At 35.5% G+C, this 18,988-nt stretch overlaps 1 protein-coding gene across 5 annotated transcripts in view; it reads right to left on the bottom strand.

The window, feature by feature from the left end:
- LOC116588466 (laminin subunit alpha-2) overlaps nt 1-18,988 on the bottom strand; it is a 640,912-nt gene that overhangs the window by 295,181 nt on the left and 326,743 nt on the right. For all 5 annotated transcript variants that reach the window (XM_032339558.1, XM_032339559.1, XM_032339557.1 and 2 more), the window contains exon 13: nt 13-114. In XM_032339558.1, coding sequence (XP_032195449.1) covers nt 13-114 — 102 coding nt within the window. The remainder of the gene's footprint in view (nt 1-12; nt 115-18,988) is intronic.

Here is an 18,988-nt window from a genome sequence, read left to right on the forward strand (position 1 = left end):
TCCATACTCTACCTCTAAGATAACCACAATCTGGAGTACACGTTCTGTATCTTCTTCTTCTTCTTCAAAGTCATATGATATGGTAAATGTCAATTGTCCTCCAGCTGCTGTAAGCTACAACAGAGGAGATACGTAATCATTACAAGATAGGAGATGGGCTATTAACTCATATTTTACTTATTATTTTAAAATCATTTTATTGTTCTAGAGGGTAGAATTTGGAAGAAACAGAAATTACAAGAGTGCAGAGTGAGAATGATAGACATTTCTTTAGCAGTAACCTTTATACGAACCTTACCCATCAACAGCAAGCCTGACATAAATATAAATTCACGTATTGTTTTTCCCAGTATTGCAGGCTTGCTGAAATAGGTTAAGCTCCATGAAACCAAACACAGCCCCTCCTGTCATTTTCCTCGTCTATAACTTAAGCTTTACAATTCCCAAGCAGAGAAGGATCTTTGTCAAAATTGGGAGATTTCTACCATCCCTGAGGGTCGTCACTCACTTTCTGTTGGTATGAACACTTTCAACAAAGACATCACTCCATTTGACAGTAACTTTCCATAGACTATAAGCTAAACTTGGAAATGCTGTGGGTCAGAGCAAAACAAAAGAGTAGCAGCAAATTTTATATTATGATACAATTCAATCAAAACTCCCAAGGAAGATACACTTTTCCCTGTGCAATCAAATATACTTTGTTGGAATGAATGTTATTATCCCTTTTCATTAAACAAACTTCTTTTCTTCCACTATGCATGCCAAGTCCCATATAATGGATGCTTGAGGTTTACATCTTTGACATTGACAGTAACCTTGCAGAAAGGGAAAAAAAAATAGGAAAGCAAGATCATTTATAGGACAGGAATCAACACTGGAGCTTGAGTGACAGATTTGATGCAAATACTGCAGTCCTTTTTTTAAAAATTCCACTCCAGCATTGTAAATAAAGACATTCATAAAACAAAGCTGATGATTTGTATTCTGCTGTTTCCTCCATGCTGACACACAGAGCCCCAGCTCAGCAGCCGTTGGCTCTCCATGGCCTCTTACTGTGGACCCTGACCACAAAGCAATTCCCAGCGATGCGCGGGATGGAGGAGGAGGAACCCGGATTCCTCTCAGAGTTGTTCCGTGGGGAATGGCACATAACTTGCCATGGCTGATTAAACAGGGTTTCCAAATTGCAGCTCTGCAATGTCTTCTAAGAGTTCATTACATGGAGCTCTAGTAGGAACTGGTATTCAGAAAACTTTTATTCCCCTGTTCCACTGAGAAATAGCATTCCTCTAATGTCTTTTCATATATAAAATAATAAATATCTGCCTGGACTATAGCACTTGGCAGTATTGTGAGTAATGAACGGTGAATCTGTATAAAAGGTTTTTGGTTCTATTAAGATGAGCATCCTAAATATTACCTTGCATACTTGTTCAAAATCAGCCAGACCATTTTCTCAATGAGAAAAGTCTAGACAGGAAGCAGGAAAGAATGCTTTATAGATTTCAAAGACAGAACTATTTAGAATTTTCTTCATTTATAAAAATATTTTGTAGGACCTAGGGTTGGAGTTTGGGAAAAACACCAGGATGTAGATTTATAATGTTGCAAAAACTTTTGAGCTTCCAAATATATTTTGATCATTTAAAATTTGGACAACATGTATTTATTTATTTATTTATTTATCTATTTATTGGAATGTGTTTTCCTAAAAGAAAAGGAAAAAAGATCAATTTTAATTCATAATTTCTTAATTTAAAGTTACACAAATGTGAGGAACTCAGAATGAAAGGTAATGCCTATTTTGCTCATAAGCACCAAAGGGAGTGTAAAAAATTTTTTCCTTTTTTAAAGATTTATTTATTTGTTTGAGAGAGAGCACAAAAGCATGCACACACATGCGCAAGGGAGGGGTAGATGGAGAGGAAGAGAGAGAATCTCAGGGTACTTTGCATTGAGCTTGGTGGATCAAGTCCCATGACCCTGAGATCATGACCTGAGCCAAAAATCAAGAGTCAGACATAAAACCAACTGAGATTATCCAGGAGCCCCAGAATATCCAAGCCTTTAAGGCTTTAGATGAAATAGAAAAATGTTTGATTTGTTACAACATTTCATTTGTTTATGTTGTTTCTATACCTACTCATAATAATTATAAAGTCAAATAACATATAAAATAATAAGGGAGGAATGAGGATGGAAATGGGAAAAAGAAACAAATACAGAAAAAGAAAGGGCCCTTTGGCAGGTCAATCATAATATAAAACAAGAACTAAGGAGTAGAATTAATTCAACCTGTTCTTCTGAGGGCTTATGATAATAATAGTAATAAAAATGAAAACTTGACTTTTCACTCACATTTCTTAAAGCAAATTTTCCCCAACTCTTCCATGTATCTTTGATACCTATACTTCGGTACTGTTAGAACCAGTTTTGAATCATCTAAAAATTTGCATGAGTGAATCCATTTTCCTTCCACCTACGTTATGTGGAAGCAGACCATTTAAAAAAGAGATATGATGATGTTATCAGCTTTGTTTTTTACTCCGAGTCACAAATATCAATTTCCATAGTATTAGAATCATTGTCTTTTTCATTCACTTTAAAGCTATATATTTATGGCCATTTCTTTTTCTTTTGTTTAAGATATTTATTTATTTATTTGAAACAGAATGAAAGCACGAGCAGGAGGGAGGATCGACCAGTGGGCGAGGGATAAACAGACTCACCGCTGAGCAGGGAGCCCAATGCAGAGACTCAGTTCCAGGACCCTGGGATCATGTCCTGAGCCAAACACAGATGCTTAACCAACTGGCCACCCTGGCATATGGCCATTTCTATATGGCAGCTTAGTCAACTCCTTATTTAAGTTACTTTCAAAAAGGATTGCTTAAGATGCCATCCCACAGTTTAGAAGTTGTCTTTCCCAACAAGTACACACCATTATATGAAAGTCTTTGTAATGAGTCAACTATAAGACAGCATCTTCTTTTCTAAGGAATATTGGGATTTGGGGGAAAAATCTTTGAGACTATTCAGAGTATAAACCATCCTTTCCTATACCTTTGGATGAAGAAGTCTCTGCCTCTTCTCCATCTATCCACCACTCCATATGACAAATATCACCTTCACTTGGCTCTTCCGTGTCCTTGCTTTCCTACTCTCCTATAATCCCTTTGTTATCCCAATCCTCAATCTCTCCATCAAATCCAATGTACACAGAAATGCCAATCATCAACCAACTTTATTGTCTCTCCTAAGTATTATCTATGATCTATGGTTATTTATTATTTTCACTGTCAAACTCAGATATAGGATATTGCATTCATTTTCTTTATCCTTACCCATCCAACCTTTTTTAATTTACCTATTGCATCTTTGTACTCCTAGTACTCCATTAAAAGAGTTTCTTGAAAGGTTGTTTATCAGCTCTATCTAGCAACCACGAATGGACCTTTGGTTCAGTTTTTGTCTTTATTTGTATGTGGCATGTAATCACTCTTAAAATTCTCAACTCCTTTGTCTTCTATTGCACCAAACTTCTGTGATACTCCTTCCTCTGACTGGGTTGAATCACTGTCTCATTTGTAGATACATTTTTCTTTCTAATTCTATACTCCATGTATGGATGTCTCCAAGACTCTTACTCTTTTGGTTACTGTTTCTTATTGACTATTTTTTCCTCTAGTGGATTTTTAAGATTTTATTTATTTATTTGAGAGAGAGAGAAAGAGGCAGAAGAGAGCACAAGCAGGTGGGGAACAACAGGCAGATGGAGAAGTGGGCTGGGAGCCCAACATGGGACTCCATCCCAAGACCCAGAGATCATGACCTGAGTGGAAGGCAGACGCTTAACCAGCTGAGCCACCCAGGTGCCCCCTCCATTAGATTTAACTATGTTTATACCTAGTTCCTCAATCTGTATCTTCTATCCTGTGCTGTGCTGTGTCTGTGTTAGTTTACTCAGGCTCCCATAATAAAACACCGACTGGGTCCTTAAACAACAGAAATCTGAGATCAAGGCGTCAGCGAAGTGGTTTCGTCTGTAGTCTCTCCTCTTGGCTTATAGATGGCCATCCTTATCCTGTGTCCTCACATGGTATTCTTTTTGTGTTCATCTGTGTTCTAATTCCTTCTTTTTAAAAGGATACCAGTCATATTGAATTGTACCCACCCTAAATACCTCATTTCAATTTATTTTTATTTAATTTTTTAAAAACATTTTTATTTTATTTATTTGACAGACAGAGATCACAAGTAGGCAGAGAGGCAGGCAGAGAGAAAGAGGAGGAGGAAGCAGTCTCTTCACTGAGCAGAAAGCCCGATGCGGGGATCGATCCCAGGACCCTGGGATCATGATCTGAGCTGAAGGCAGAGGCTTTAACCCACTGAGCTACCCAGGCACCCCACCTCATTTCAATTTAATTACCTCTTTAAAAATCCTTTCTCCAAATAGTCACATCCTAAGATTCTGAGGGTTAGGACATCCACATATGAATTCAGGGGCAGGAATACAGTTCAGCCTATGACAGTTTTATACTGAGTGATTTTTTAATAATGTCTGAAACACTCAACATACCCAGTTAATCTTATTATCTGGATCTTTCCAGAAAACAAACTTGATTATTTTCCCAACTTCCATGACCGGGTCAGGTCAATTGTTTTCTTTCTCTATTTCAAATTAGAAACCATAGGTACAACATAATATTGTTTTCTCTGTGTTATTTGTATCAAATTAGTCTCAATCTTATTCTAGTGAAATATTTCTTGTCTAACTTTCTATTTTCACTACTACATCACAGTTAGTAGTGAAAGTAGTCACTAAGTGTTTGAATTCAATTTTCTGACCTCACTCATTACTTCTGTTATTGCCTCCCCTAATGAAGGACCTCTAGTGGTCCTGGGACCACTTCATTCAGGTTTCTACATTTCATTCAAGTTTCTACAGAGTTTCAATACTCTCTAGGATCTACCTAGCCCCTTTTCACAAGCGCTGTGCAGAGGTGGCCCACGGCACTGCAGTAAACTCACAAAGGCACTGTGGGATACTGTCAATATTTAAAGGAAACATAAGCAATACTATGTATCTGTTGGATACCACACAAACAACTAGCTTGAGGTACTTCACAGTTTTAACATGGGAAAACTTTATATTCCTTTCAGTGATATTCTCAAAACATCAAGCTCTGTTTTTGCACTTTCAGCCATGCTGTATCTTTGTCAAGGGAAGTCTTCAGTGGATGCTGTGATAAAAACCAAATATTGTACAAAAATCAATGCAAAACAGGAATTAAATATAGCAAACTTGTTTCTAGGTTTAACAAATTGTGTATTACCCGGTGGGTACACAAATCCCCTTTAGTAAGTCATCCTAGTTATTTATGGGGAAAAAAATTATTATATTGCTTGAACTTTTGTGCATTATCTTTTTAGGTGGTTGCTCAGTTGTTAAAATGCAAATATTTGTTAAGTTGTTTGGCCCTCACTATTGTGGCATATTCAATTGGTCTAGGAGACACTGCAAAACAACAACAACAATAACAAAACAAAGATAGTAAGAGTACCGTACCACAAATTGAAGTTTTGGGACTTCCGACTTACCCCTGTTTGTACCTACCCATTCTCCTACTTTGATTTGCTTCAACTCATTTTCCTGCTGAAATTTCTCACTCCTACAGCTCTCTGACTATTCAAATGCTGCTTTTCTTGGGGTGCCTGGGTGGCTCAGTGGGTTAAGCTTCTGCCTTCGGCTCAGGTCATGATCCCAGAGTCCTGGGAACAAGCCCCACATCGGGCTCTCTGCTCCACGGGGAGCCTGCTTCCCTCTCTCATTCTCTGCCTCCCTCTCTGCCTACTTGTGTTCTCTGACTGTCAAATAAATAAAATCTTTAAAAAAAAAATGCTGCTTTTCCTTCTCTGGTTGGCTAGTGTCCCACTGGTCAGAAGACTGAGGAGGAAAAAAGGGTTTCTCAGTGGTATTCTCAAAGATTCAGGGGCAACCACAGCAAATAAGAGAGTTAAAGGACTCTAAAACAGGGACAGCTCTGCATCAACTGTATCACCCATTAATGCTGGAGAATGCGTTCTAACAACACATCCCACGACATTGGTAAGTTACGTGTACCATGTATAACTTCAATTTTCCACAATTTTGGACTCTGTAGACTCAGCTTATAAATTTTATCTTTGAGAATTTCAAATTCATCCATTTTGGGGCCAACCCTAGAGCACTGCTTGTATTGCCAATAGAACATTTCATTTTCTCTTGCTACTGAGGAACAAAACTGCCACTCTTCTATTGGCCAGAGAAATACAGTTTTCCACAGACAGAAGTACACACATACAGCTCACATTTAGAAATTCTCCCGTTTACTGGATAGATTATATTTATCAGAGATGAAGTTGTGTTCCTTTTCAATACAAAGAGAAAGTGAATTTAATGAGAATAGTTCATTTTATGAAGGTCTCCAAAGACCTAGTGTATTTTTTGTTTTGGGGGGCTTTTTTCTTTTTCTTTTTTTTTTTTTAAGATTTTATTTATTTATTTGACAGAGAGAAATCACAAGTAGACGGAGAGGCAGGCAGAGAGAGAGAGAGGGAAGCAGGCTCCCTGCTGAGCAGAGAGCCCAATGCGGGACTCGATCCCAAGACCCTGAGATCATGACCTGAGCCAGAGGCAGCAGCTTAACCCACTGAGCCACCCAGGCACCCCTCTTTTCTTTTTTTTTTTTTTCGCCTTTCTTTATATCCATTAAGCAAAATTGTCTTCAAGAAGATTCAGTTATCAAATTGAGAGGCACTGCAAGGAAAAAGAGTCATTCACTCCCAGCGATGGTTAATTCTAAGTCCTTCATTCTCCTGATCCTCAAATTCACCCCATTAAGAAAAGAGCAACATAAGTAGCTGTTTCCCACGAGTACCTGTTTTAATTCTACCTTCAGGGGAAAGAAACAGCTTGTTTGCAAGTAACATTACAGTTACTATGCGATATATAACCTAATGTCACACATAATAATGTAGTGTGCATGCAGCACATTGCACTAAAGATTTAATGAGGCAGGAAAGTTCTCCCTCATGAGTGGAAAAGGCTAAAGGTAATTCATAAAGCTAAGCTTTACATCAGTATTTAGTATTAGGCTACCTGTGTTGTAGCCGCCCCTACCCCCAATCTCAAGAAATATGAACTGAAGGGTGAAGGGTGGGTGATCTATGGTGGACACTATATATGGGGGGAAATTCTTTCTTAAAATAGGATTGGGTTATTGGGTTGTCTGCTATTAGAACATCATCTCTCTTATTCCATTAAATGGGGTGTAAAATCTAACATTTACTTTCACTAACCAGAGCAAATATTTCAGGAGGGATATACAAAAATCAGAGAGGAAAAGTCTTTGTAATATGGAGCAGGATAAATGAAACATATATGTTAATTTCAATTTAGCATCACAAACATGGCGAGTGGTTCATCTTTCTAGATTTTGAAGCTCCATAGCCTTAAACTCTGAAAATGTGTCCCTCCCTCCAAAGTGTTTATTGATGCCTCTGTTCATGGAGCTCTCCTTTAACATCAAAACAGAACTTCATGTTTTGTTATATTTTTCTGTACATTTATAACATTGAGATAAGAGCATGTTTCTCTTCTTTCAAAGTTTGTTAATTAGAACGTGTGTAAGGGGATGTTAAATTAGAGAACGGGCAGAATTTACATAGGAGGTCCTAAATTCACATCACCTTAATGCATAGAAAAAGGAGTATGAATTTTGAGGGTCAAACAGAAACAACGCATTCTGGAAACATTGGCTCGGAAGGCCAAGTTAGGTAGTCTAGGAGATACAAAGAGGAAAATCTTGAGGATTTTCCTGCCTGCCTGCCTTTATTCCTCCCTTCCTTCATTTCTTCCTATCTGCCTGGATTTCCTGCCTCCTCTTTCCTTTTATCAATCTCCTTCTTTTTTTTCCTCCCCACTCTTCTCCTTCTCTTCCCTGCCTCGCCAGCTCCAACGCGTCCTCCTTTTGATTATTTTTCACCTTTAGACATGGCCACATCCAACTCGGTAATTTTGCATTCCTTTGTATTTTGTTATCAGCTAAATTTCTTCAGTATCCAAAATAGGGATGAAAATGATCAATGTGACTGTGCCAAGAACAGTTTTTTTTTTTAAGATTTTATTTATTAATTTGATAGAGAGAAATTACAAGTAAATGGAGAGGCAGGCAGAGAGAGAGAGATAGGGAAGCAGGCTCCCTGCTGAGCAGAGAGCCCGACGTGGGACTCGATCCCAGGACCCTGAGATCACGACCTGAGCCGAAGGCAGCGGCTTAACCCACTGAGCCACCCAGGCGCCCCGCCAAGAACAGTTTTATGACAGGCACCCATCAGAGATATTCTCTGAGTGTGACACCAACTGACTAGTCAATGTCCCTGGAGCCCAGTCTCCTAACTGCTTAATGGAGAAATCAGTATGAGCTTCTTATATGAATTTGTATAAAATAAAATAATGTCAACCTCTCTTCAGCGTAAGCTTCATGTCTTCCATATAACAAAGTAAGGCCCGATTTTACATTCTCTATACTCAGTTATGATTCAAAGCAAATGGAACTGTAAGGGTTTGATCGGGTAAGAATGTTTCTGGCTGTAACTGAAAGCCTGTTAGTGGTACTTATATAACAAGAGGGCCAGAATTAAACAGATCAAGTTTTTAAATATAACAGACTATTCCCTCCTCCACCCCACCCCCAACTTCACATATTTCTACAAACACTTAAATCCATTTGGGAACACTTAGAAATATAAACACTCCATAAAAAGATTTGCTAACCATCATATAGAAGATGATGGAGTATGGTATCCCGTAAACAAATTAAGATTTAGTGTTTCCTCTAGGTTTTCTGACTGAGAGAACTACTCGTTACTTTGTGACATGCACTGATAAGTGTTGAGTTGAAATAACACCATCTCAACAGATGTAGTAAATGGTAGCAGCCAAATTCTCCAAACTATTTTTTGTTATCAGGCCCAGACTCAAAAACAGGATCTTTGCAACAGCTGCTTGTCTTCTGTTTACTTACTTAAGTTTGGATGGAATGTTCCATTAGTACTCTTGCTATGGGTTGGATTAATTTATGTGTAAATATTGAGTACAAAAAATACATGTAATCCATAATTATGCATTGATCTAATCAAATAAGCTGTAAATTATGGTTTTATATATGTAAGTTTCTTACTGACTAGGAACTTAATATTTTTTTAAAGTTCTCTGCCAAGAAAACAGAAAACTGCATGCTTATGACATACAACATGAATGTTGGTTAAAATAACAACATACATTTTAATCCAAGTTCCATTAAGTTAAAGAGAAACAGGCTTATTATTTTCACATAAATGATAAATGAATAAACATATTTTATACACTTAAGCACACAAATTCTGGTAAAAAAAAAACTTGTAAGAACACTGTAAAAAGGAGATCAATAATGCTATTTTCTATTTCAATTCAAAGTTTAGCTAACTCTCTCTTAGTGCTTAAGCATTTTGTCCTGTAAGAATGTTATTAACTTTGCATAGTGTATGGCTATTGTATAGCCTTTCCCTTCTAATTGCAAAAGCTGGAATAAACAGAATTCTGTTATAAACAGAATTTCTATCTTTCCATAGGCAATGCTCAATATTTATACTTTCAGGAACATTAAATATGGTTGGAAGGGCTGTATGCTTAAATAAGCTCAATTAATTCCAGGTTATGTTAGTTCAACAGAGGTTATTTTGAAATAACAGTCAACTTCCCACAAGGGCAGATGCTAGAATGCTAGTCCTGGAATATAATTTTTCATTCAAAATTGATCTACCACTCTTCCTTACCTCTTTTCCCTTATTCATGAACTCGGCAGGTGATTCTTTATTACAGCAGTAGAAGCTGGTTATGAATTTGGAAAGAAAAGATTCCCAAAGATGCAATGGAAACTAAGTCACACCCCAGAGGAGAACCAATAGCCTAATAAAATATATTCAAGTGTCATCCTCCAGAATGAACAGATAAAGATTTGCATTAGTTATCTAACATGTCTGTTAATGGGGAAATCAGATATAAATCACACAAAAGATCAAGTTCATGCCTGAAGATTTTTCAGACCTGGTTTTGGATTCTGGTTCTGCCTTTAAATGTTGTATGGCCCTTGGGAATTTGTGGTTTCAGATTCTCCACTAATTTTCCCTAAAATGAGCTGAATTACACCTACCTGTGAAGTTTGATCTTAGGGTTTAATGAGGAAATATACACAAAGTTCTCACTTGGTACCTAGCACATAGTATATAGTCAATAAATATTGTAAATCATACTCTTTTAATAAGGATAATTTTCAAAATTAAAATACATACAAACTTCACACTAAAAATATAATCATAATGATTTGTATTTCATGATTCTAAATGCACTTTGCAGTCCTAGGGTTTCTAGAAGAGATCACACTATTGGCAGGATTCAGACCTTATTCATGTTTTAATGTTTCCCTATGGTACTTTGCATAAGCATCTTACAGACAGTAGATATTGCATAAATATCATCTGAATTTTAATCAAATTCAACACCATATATCATTTCAATGTATTATAGATGGAGAAGGCATAAAAAACCAGGACAAATTTGTACTACCCTCATGAGATAACTTGCCAGTTGTTATTTGAATAGGCCTTTATTGGTTTCTCTATTCTTATTTTTGTCAGTCCTAAAAACAGACCAAAAGAAATATGTCTATTTGAGTTTTCTGGTGATTTGAGCCTACTGCAGGAACTTACCGTACTGCTGACTGGCAAACTCTTAAGTGCGTTTATTTTAAAATAAGGCCCTTTAGCATTTGGGAAGTTTGATCTGAAGTTGGAAGGAAAAATCAATATTTAAGTCATTTAGACATTTACACACATACAGCAACTATATGTCATTACTTTTCACCAGATTCTATATGCTAGGATAATAGTGTAAATTCCAGCACCCACTAATACATATTTTATAAGTTACAAATACATTTTCGATTATGTTCTGATATATTGGCAAACAATGTACTCTCTGTATTAAAAAGACACCCAGCATACAGATTCCAGGAAGCAATGAGCCAAATGCTTATAACTAGTCAGAGCACATTCTTGACACCACCGTTTAAGGGAGAAGTTGACAAATTAGAGATCACCCAAAGAGGTGTGACCAGGATGCTGATGGCTCAAAAAGCAGAACAAGAGGTTTAGAAAGGAAATGGAGATCTTTAACCTTAAAAATAGAAGACATAGAGAAATCATGATTGTTTTCTTCAAATGTCTAAGGGTCTATTTTGTATAATAAAAAGAAAACTTGCTCTGTTTGTCACATAAAATTGAAGTCCATACAAGGAAGTTGGGGGGAGGATATTTTTTGATCCCGCATAAAAATTAACTTCTAATATCTAGAACTCTTGAAAATGGAATGAGCTTTGTAGGGTGTCCATATCTCTATAGATATATGAATAGAGGTCCAACTGTCTGGGTGTTGGAGAAAGAATGCCGACATCTGCTAAGAGTTTGGATTAGATTTGATATCACCAGCAATTTACAATTCCACCATGTTAAATTTCACAGCTAATTTACTAACAGTTGGTTAATTAAGTATCAGGGTAACTCTTTTCAATTTCTATTGTACAGTACCAAGATAGTAATTAGCTTTACATATCTCTGTTCCTTGCTTTGTAGTTTTAGAGATAAAATACTTAAGTGACAGGGCAACATATGTCATTAAGAGAATAGTACTTGCAGAGATGTATCAGAGATTCGGAATGGTATAGTGCGAAAGAGTACAGATTCTAGAGCTAGTCTTCTTGGGGAAGCAGGGAGTAGTCAGATCTCCACTTACTAGCTTTGTGTAACTAGGTAGAGCAAATTATTTAATCTTTCTTTGTATCAAGTCTGCCATCGGGAAAATGGAGAGGATGCAATAGTAAATGACTCATGGGGTGTTGTGAGAACTCAAATGAACAATCTAGAATAGTGTTTGATACTTTATCAATGTTTAGTAAAGGTTAGTTGCTACCATTGTTTTGTTTTGGTTGCCATTTTGAAAAACAATCTCCAAAATTTTTCAACTATTCAGAGCAAGTTCCTCTGACTACCACCATATCACTGGGACACATCAATATGATCTGGATGTTTTAAGCTTGAAGATAAAAACATTTGCCACTTTTTTAAAGCAAGATACAGATAACATAAAAATATGGTATGTTTCAAAATTTAAGGGGACTGAGCCATACAAAAATCCAGTTAATATTTATATTGAACTTTAGAATTGAAATAGCATTGCTGCATCATTTTATTGAATCTCCAAAAATCTTATAGTGTATGTTTATGATTATTGTTATTATATTGTAGACATGTGGAAATTGAGGCCTTAAGAGTTTATGTTTTACAGTTACACTGTTACTTTGGTGATACTGCGATGTATTCTTGATTTATGCTTACTTTTTAAAATACTTACCCCTCAAGACATCTCTCAAACACACACACACACACACACACACACACACACTCCACACATTCTCACTCACTCTCAGTGTGCAAGGTGTCTATAACGCAAAGACCATGTGCTTCATGGAGAAGCACAGAGATTGAGCCCCACATCAGGCTTAGAGACTAAGACTGACCTTTTAGAGAATCTTGGTCCATATATTTACAGTGTGACATTGAGCAAATTAATTTAATTCTGGAGTCACTCTGTGCTATGTCAAAAAGAGAATGAAAATAACATCTTCAAGGGTTTTTATAAGGAATTCACTAGAAGAACCATATAAAACCTATTCTCCATGTTCTATACCCAGCATGCAGAATTTCACGAAACATTATTTCATTTTCCCTCCTAATTACTGTGAGAACTCACTAAATTCAAAATAGGTTTGCTAATTTGAATCGAAGTATTTGTGCAGAAAAGAAAAATACTCTGGTTGCTGAAACATGAAAATATATTATCTTCATTAATAATAATAAGAAAACAAGGTAAACTTTTCTAAAACACTTATTTTTTCCCCATCAGACTAGTAAAGATCTCAAAGTCTGAGATCTTTAGTGTACTCTATTAGTGTACTCTATTAGTGAGGGGATTAGGGAAACAAGTACTTTCGTGCATTTGTGGTTGTAGGTACAAAATCTATGGGTTCAATTTGGTAATGTCTATTTAAATTACAAATGCATGTACACTCTGACATAACAATTTTAGCTCTGAAAATTTATCCAACAGCTCTACTTGCACATATGGGATATAGCTAGGCACATGATTATTCACTGCAACAATGTTTGTAGAAAAATATTGAAAATAGACCAATGTCCATTAATAGTGATTCCTAACAGACATATTAATAAGGGTAAAGATGGAGATGCCACTCTGTAAAGTGGTTTTATATACATTAACTCTTTTAATCCCCCAAACAATATGCACACAGCCTGATGTAACAGGTATATTACTATTATCACATTCACCTTAAAGTTGAGAAAACTGAAGCATTGATGGATTCCCTAACTTGCTTAAGGTTGTAAAGCTGACAGGTGGTGAAGCCAGGATTTGAACCTTAAAGCCTAACATGAAAGTCAATGTTTAGCTTCTTCCAAAACAGCTGAACAAACTTGGGTGCATCCATTCAACAAAAAACAAATAACCAACCAATCAAATAAATTTATACCACACAAACATACATACACACACAAAGAAAATCTTTATTCATTAATATGGAATTATCTTGATTATATTAAGTAAAACAACTATAATGTGCTTTTATAATATGTACGTCATGTAACCATTTGTGTAAAGTGAGAAAAAATTACATATATATGTATGTGGATGTGTGTGTATAAATATTCATATATATATATATTCTATTAAAACAGAAATGTAGAAATAGAGAAAATAAGAGTTAACCCAAAATACATGATAGTTACCCTTTTGATATTATTTATTCTTAAATTACTTTTATCAGATGGAATGACTAATAGAATCAGCATTGCTATCTGGAATATCTAAAAGAAGTCAAATATTTGTGATGTAAGCACCTGAAAAATATTAGAAAGTGTGTTTCATAAAGAATGCCTTAAAATATTTTTGTTGGGGTTTCTGAAAGACGAATACTGAGAAAACACAGTGAAAAGGGGATCAGACCTGAGTGTTAGCCAGCCTTGCACAAACCAGATGTATAATTTTTTTTAAAAGATTTTATTTATTTGACAGACAGAGATCACAAGTAGGCAAAGAAGCAGACAGAGAGTGAGAAGGAAGCAGGCTCCCCGCTGAGCAGAGAGCCTGATGTGGGGCTCAATCCCAGAACCCTGAGATCATGACTTGAACCGAAGGCAGAGGCTTTAACCTACTGAGCCACCCAGGCGCCCCCAGATGTATAATTTTTAAAGTATTTGTTCCTTAAGAATGAAGTCAAATCCAAAGTATAGACTATGGAAGTAAAGAGAGCTGACATGATGTTTCAGCTCATGGGAATCTCATGGAAGTATGACTTTGAACAAATATTTGTCTCCGTGAGCTCTATTCTACGTCTACTCATCTCTACTGTGAAAATTCCAACACTTTCTCTGCTTATTTTATTGTGTTAAGATTTATACACTGTACTATTTATTAACACATTCTAGAGACTACATATATTCACACTTTTATTATTTGATACCTTTAGTTCTAAAATCCCCTGTCCTAAATGACAACAGAAATCTCGTGTCTATCAGATCATACAATTTCAACTAGACATTTATGACTTCTTGCTTCAGTATGGAAACCCTCTAATATGCATAAACTATTGCACTCAAGTAAACATGTTACATGGTATTTTAGATTTTTCTTCCCTTCATTCTTTTTTTGTTTCTAGTAGATAAATCACTAGAATAAATTGTCCTCACCAAATTCTATAAGTTTCATGGGGCATTTACTAAAGGCAGGTCGGACTATGGCCTCCCTGACTAAAAACTATAAAACAAACAAAAAAAGCACCCCCCCCCAAAAAAAAAGACAGAAAGAAAAGGAAACTATACCATTAAGTCAAGGAAAAACAATGGCCAAGATTTCAAAATGAAGCTGAGCATTTTTCACAAGCTATATGAGAAAGTTAGTAATTTTTCTACTAAGATCCCCAATTCCCATAAACTGTAGGAACAAAGGGAATTCAGACAGTGTTCTTTACTATTTTCTAAGAAAACAGAGTTCCTGCCATATAAAGGAGACAGACCCTCAGGACACTCCAAAGTTCCTGCTAAGAGTTCAAAGAGGGCCATAAAAGCAGTCCTATCAATCACAACATGAAACACTTTCTCATACTCTCATGGGGGTGTCATATTTATGCAGCTTTGGATACTTATTTTCTTCATGCATTTTATATCAACTCAACAACTATATGCTTCTTGGTGGGGGGGCAACATCCATGCATTCTGTGAACTTTAACATATTGCATTGAATTTTGTAGTGTGTATTTCATTTTATATACTATTTCTAAAAGGTTTTAACATTTCTGTTGTTTCTTTTTCTTCTCAATCATAACTGAACATCCCTCCCACACAGACCAGCTGTTTCTCCATTTAAAAGAAGGCAAGTAATTTAACATCCTAAATACCAAACTGCATCTCAAGGTCAGAGTCAAAAGCTTTTATGTCTCATTAATTTTCAAGCTCTTCATCAGTTTTTCTCATTGAGCTACCATTTATATCTTGGTATGTGGAAATGCATAAAACTTGTGTTAAAATGGAAGGTTCTCTCCAGCTATTAAACTAATATAAAATATTTTCAATTAAACAGGCAGTAGTTCGTATACTTTGTAAATGGCAACAGCAAAACTTCAAAAGCTTTTAGGTCCATTTACCAGGACCTCCTACCCACCCCCTCCCCGCTGCCCCGCCAACTGAAGTAGATGAAAATCATCTCCTTGAGTCAATCCATGCTCTGGCTCCTGAGACATAAAAATATTGACCTTCATCTCCTAAATCATACCATTTAGGTTACTCATGTAATGCTTAGAAATTATACATTTTAAAATATTAGCTATTTCTTAGAAATTCACTAAAAGTGCATAATAAAAAACATACATGCATCACCATCTGATTTTCAGTAGTCATTTATTCAATAACAAATAAGCAGTAGTTCAATAATATAAACAACCTTGTATCACTTTAGAATTTAAGCAGTATTTCTGAAAGTAATCATATATACAGAAATTAACTGGAAATCTTACTAACTTCATTTATTTTCTCACCTATCAAAAGACTTAATTTTTTTTTAATCCCCAAAGCACTTATTTTACCATTAAGAAAACATGGCCAGAGATTATATACCATCTGTCCAAGGCCAAATTGCAAATAATGGCAGAGATTCTGGGTGTTGGCTTTCACTTCTATGACTCCATGGATTTTTAGATACTATTGCTTAGAACAACATGTTTTCTGTTCTATTTTATTTTGTTATAATGATTTTAAAGCAAGGTCCCAAATTACTTGACAGTCATCCTATTGAGTGTCATTGGGGTCTTTATCTCCTGTCTTGAATCTAGGTAGGTTTTTGACCGATTTAACCTGTGAATTATTGTGTGCAACTTCTGAAGTAAGGTCATTAAAGACCATTGAGCTTTTGCCTGGTTATCTGGGGACATTTTCTATTGGAGCCCCACACTGCCAATTACCTGAGGCCACCATGCTTGGAGGAAACCCAAACTGCATGTACTATTCATGCATGCAATGTCTGGTTGTCTGTCTCAGGTGACTCAACCTTTGAGTTATTGTATTCCAGGCATTTGATGTGTACATGAAGAAGTCTCCAGCTTCTTCAACTCCCCCACAACCATTCAAATTGACTGTGCTGGGTCCCAAGATATTACTGAGGAAAGAGTACCTATCCTTGCAATGCCCTGTCCAAATTTCTTACTGTAACATTTGTAGGCATATTAAAATAGTTAACACGCACTATAAAGTTTGAGGTGGTCTGTCACTCAGCAAAAAATAACTGGAAAACTCTTAGAAGATCTTAATTCTCTCAAATATGGGTTAAGCACCATTGGCTAGTTTAATAAGTTCAGCTACCCCCAGTCAAAAGCTATGTGGTTCTAAAACTTTGCTTTTCTTAAATGATCTTTCTTTGGAGCTATAATTGTGTCATCGTTTTATACATTATTTTTATAAGCACGGAATAGAATGGCTTTGCACAAATGCTTTTCTGAGTCAAATTTCTTCTTTAAATTCATTCATTCACTAAACATTTACTCAATATATAATCCATGTTTTTTAAAACTGACATATTTCAAAGATCTAGAGATGAACAAATATGAATAAAATAATTATTCTCAGGTGGGAGTTGAGGGGAGAGAGAGAATTGTTACTTAATTTCTCTTTCTATTCCTCTTCCTACACTTCTCACTTTATAATGAAAGTATTAGGGACTTTATTTATTTATTTATTTATTTAAGATTCTATTTATTTGTCAGAGAGAGCATGGGAGCACAAGCAGGGGGAGCAGCAGAGGGAGAGGGAGAAGCAAGCTCTCTAGTGAGCAAGGAGCCTGATGCAGGGCTAGATCCCAGGACCCCGGGATTATGACCTGAGCTAAAGGCAGACACTGACTGAGCCACTCAGGCATCTCAGCATTTAGACTTTAGATTAACCCCTGTAAAGGAGCTTTTGCTTCACCTCATAGTTTTGGCTTTCTGATACTTTGTTGCCAGAATAATAGTTGTCTAAGTTTAATTTTTTGTGGCCAGAATAGTTATTTTATAACATGTTCTCAAGTTTTTAAGCGGTCTAATTTATTATTTTTTTAAATTTATACTTGACCATGCTGTGGTCACAGAATAAAAACTAAATATTTTCTGGTTTGAGAATGTTTGAAAAATGTGTGTGTGTGCCTGAGTGTGTGTATCTGGTCTCTCCCTCATGAGACTAATTTTTAAGATATTCCTTTGGCATAGGCCCTATTTATAAATATAAGATTATGAGAGTACTATTATTCGTTTTTTAATCTTAGTACAATTTATTTGCTAAATGTTTACCTCCTCTTTCCTCACATTTCAGAGACTGAGGAATGCATCAAAGTCTATTGCTACTACAACTGTTTGCTTGCATAGCAATAAAAAGTATCCAGTAATATGAATATTCAAATGCAAGAAGAAATTCATGATATGTTATTATAATCTTCAATAATAACAAAAAACTGCTGGGGGAAACCTAATGGTTTGAATAGTTTCATAGCTATAAGATGAAAAATAGGAGCACTTCTAATTAGCAACCTATTCTAAGAAAATATACTAGTAAGAAAAAATTGCCTCCCTGTTTAATCATGTTATTTACTTACTTAAAAATAAGAATCAAATAATTTTTAAAAGAATAAAATAATTTAAAAAAAAGAATAAAATAATTAACCTAAAACAGCCAAGGAATTTCACTATTTCCAAAAAAGTGGTCAAATTTGACAATATATTTTAAATATATTAAAAAGTTTAAAAATGAGAAGGAATATCCAAGCAAAGTATTCTTTATGCAAGATATGTTGGATATAAATTTTTAACAAATTAGTATCATAGTAGACATTTTTAGAGTTACATTATATTTAGCTAATGAGAATTGAAGAAATATTAAAGTGTATCATAATCATCAGGCAAGCACATTCATCATTTTATTAACTTTTCCTAATGTCTTATTTTTAGACACCTGACATTCAAGAAAATGTGATCATTTTTCTTGACCAAATAAAATTCTGCTATAATTTTATTATTACTAGGTAATTTAATAAGCTTAGTTTTACATATGGCTCCATGTTAGGCTTGGCCCTTTTTAAAGCAAATACAAATCCAAGGATATAGTGAAGAGAATTATGTATTTCTCTCTTGGTAGAATTTACAAAATCTCTATTTTTAAAAAATAAAAATAGAAATTTAGGGAAGTGTGGTAGTTTTGTCAATAGGTGAAAAAGGTGAGGAGAAGCCAAGTTTGCTCTTTTGCAGAGGTGCTC

This window comes from Mustela erminea, chromosome 4 (genome assembly GCF_009829155.1).
Source record: "Mustela erminea isolate mMusErm1 chromosome 4, mMusErm1.Pri, whole genome shotgun sequence".
Classification (NCBI taxonomy): Eukaryota; Metazoa; Chordata; class Mammalia; order Carnivora; family Mustelidae; genus Mustela; species Mustela erminea.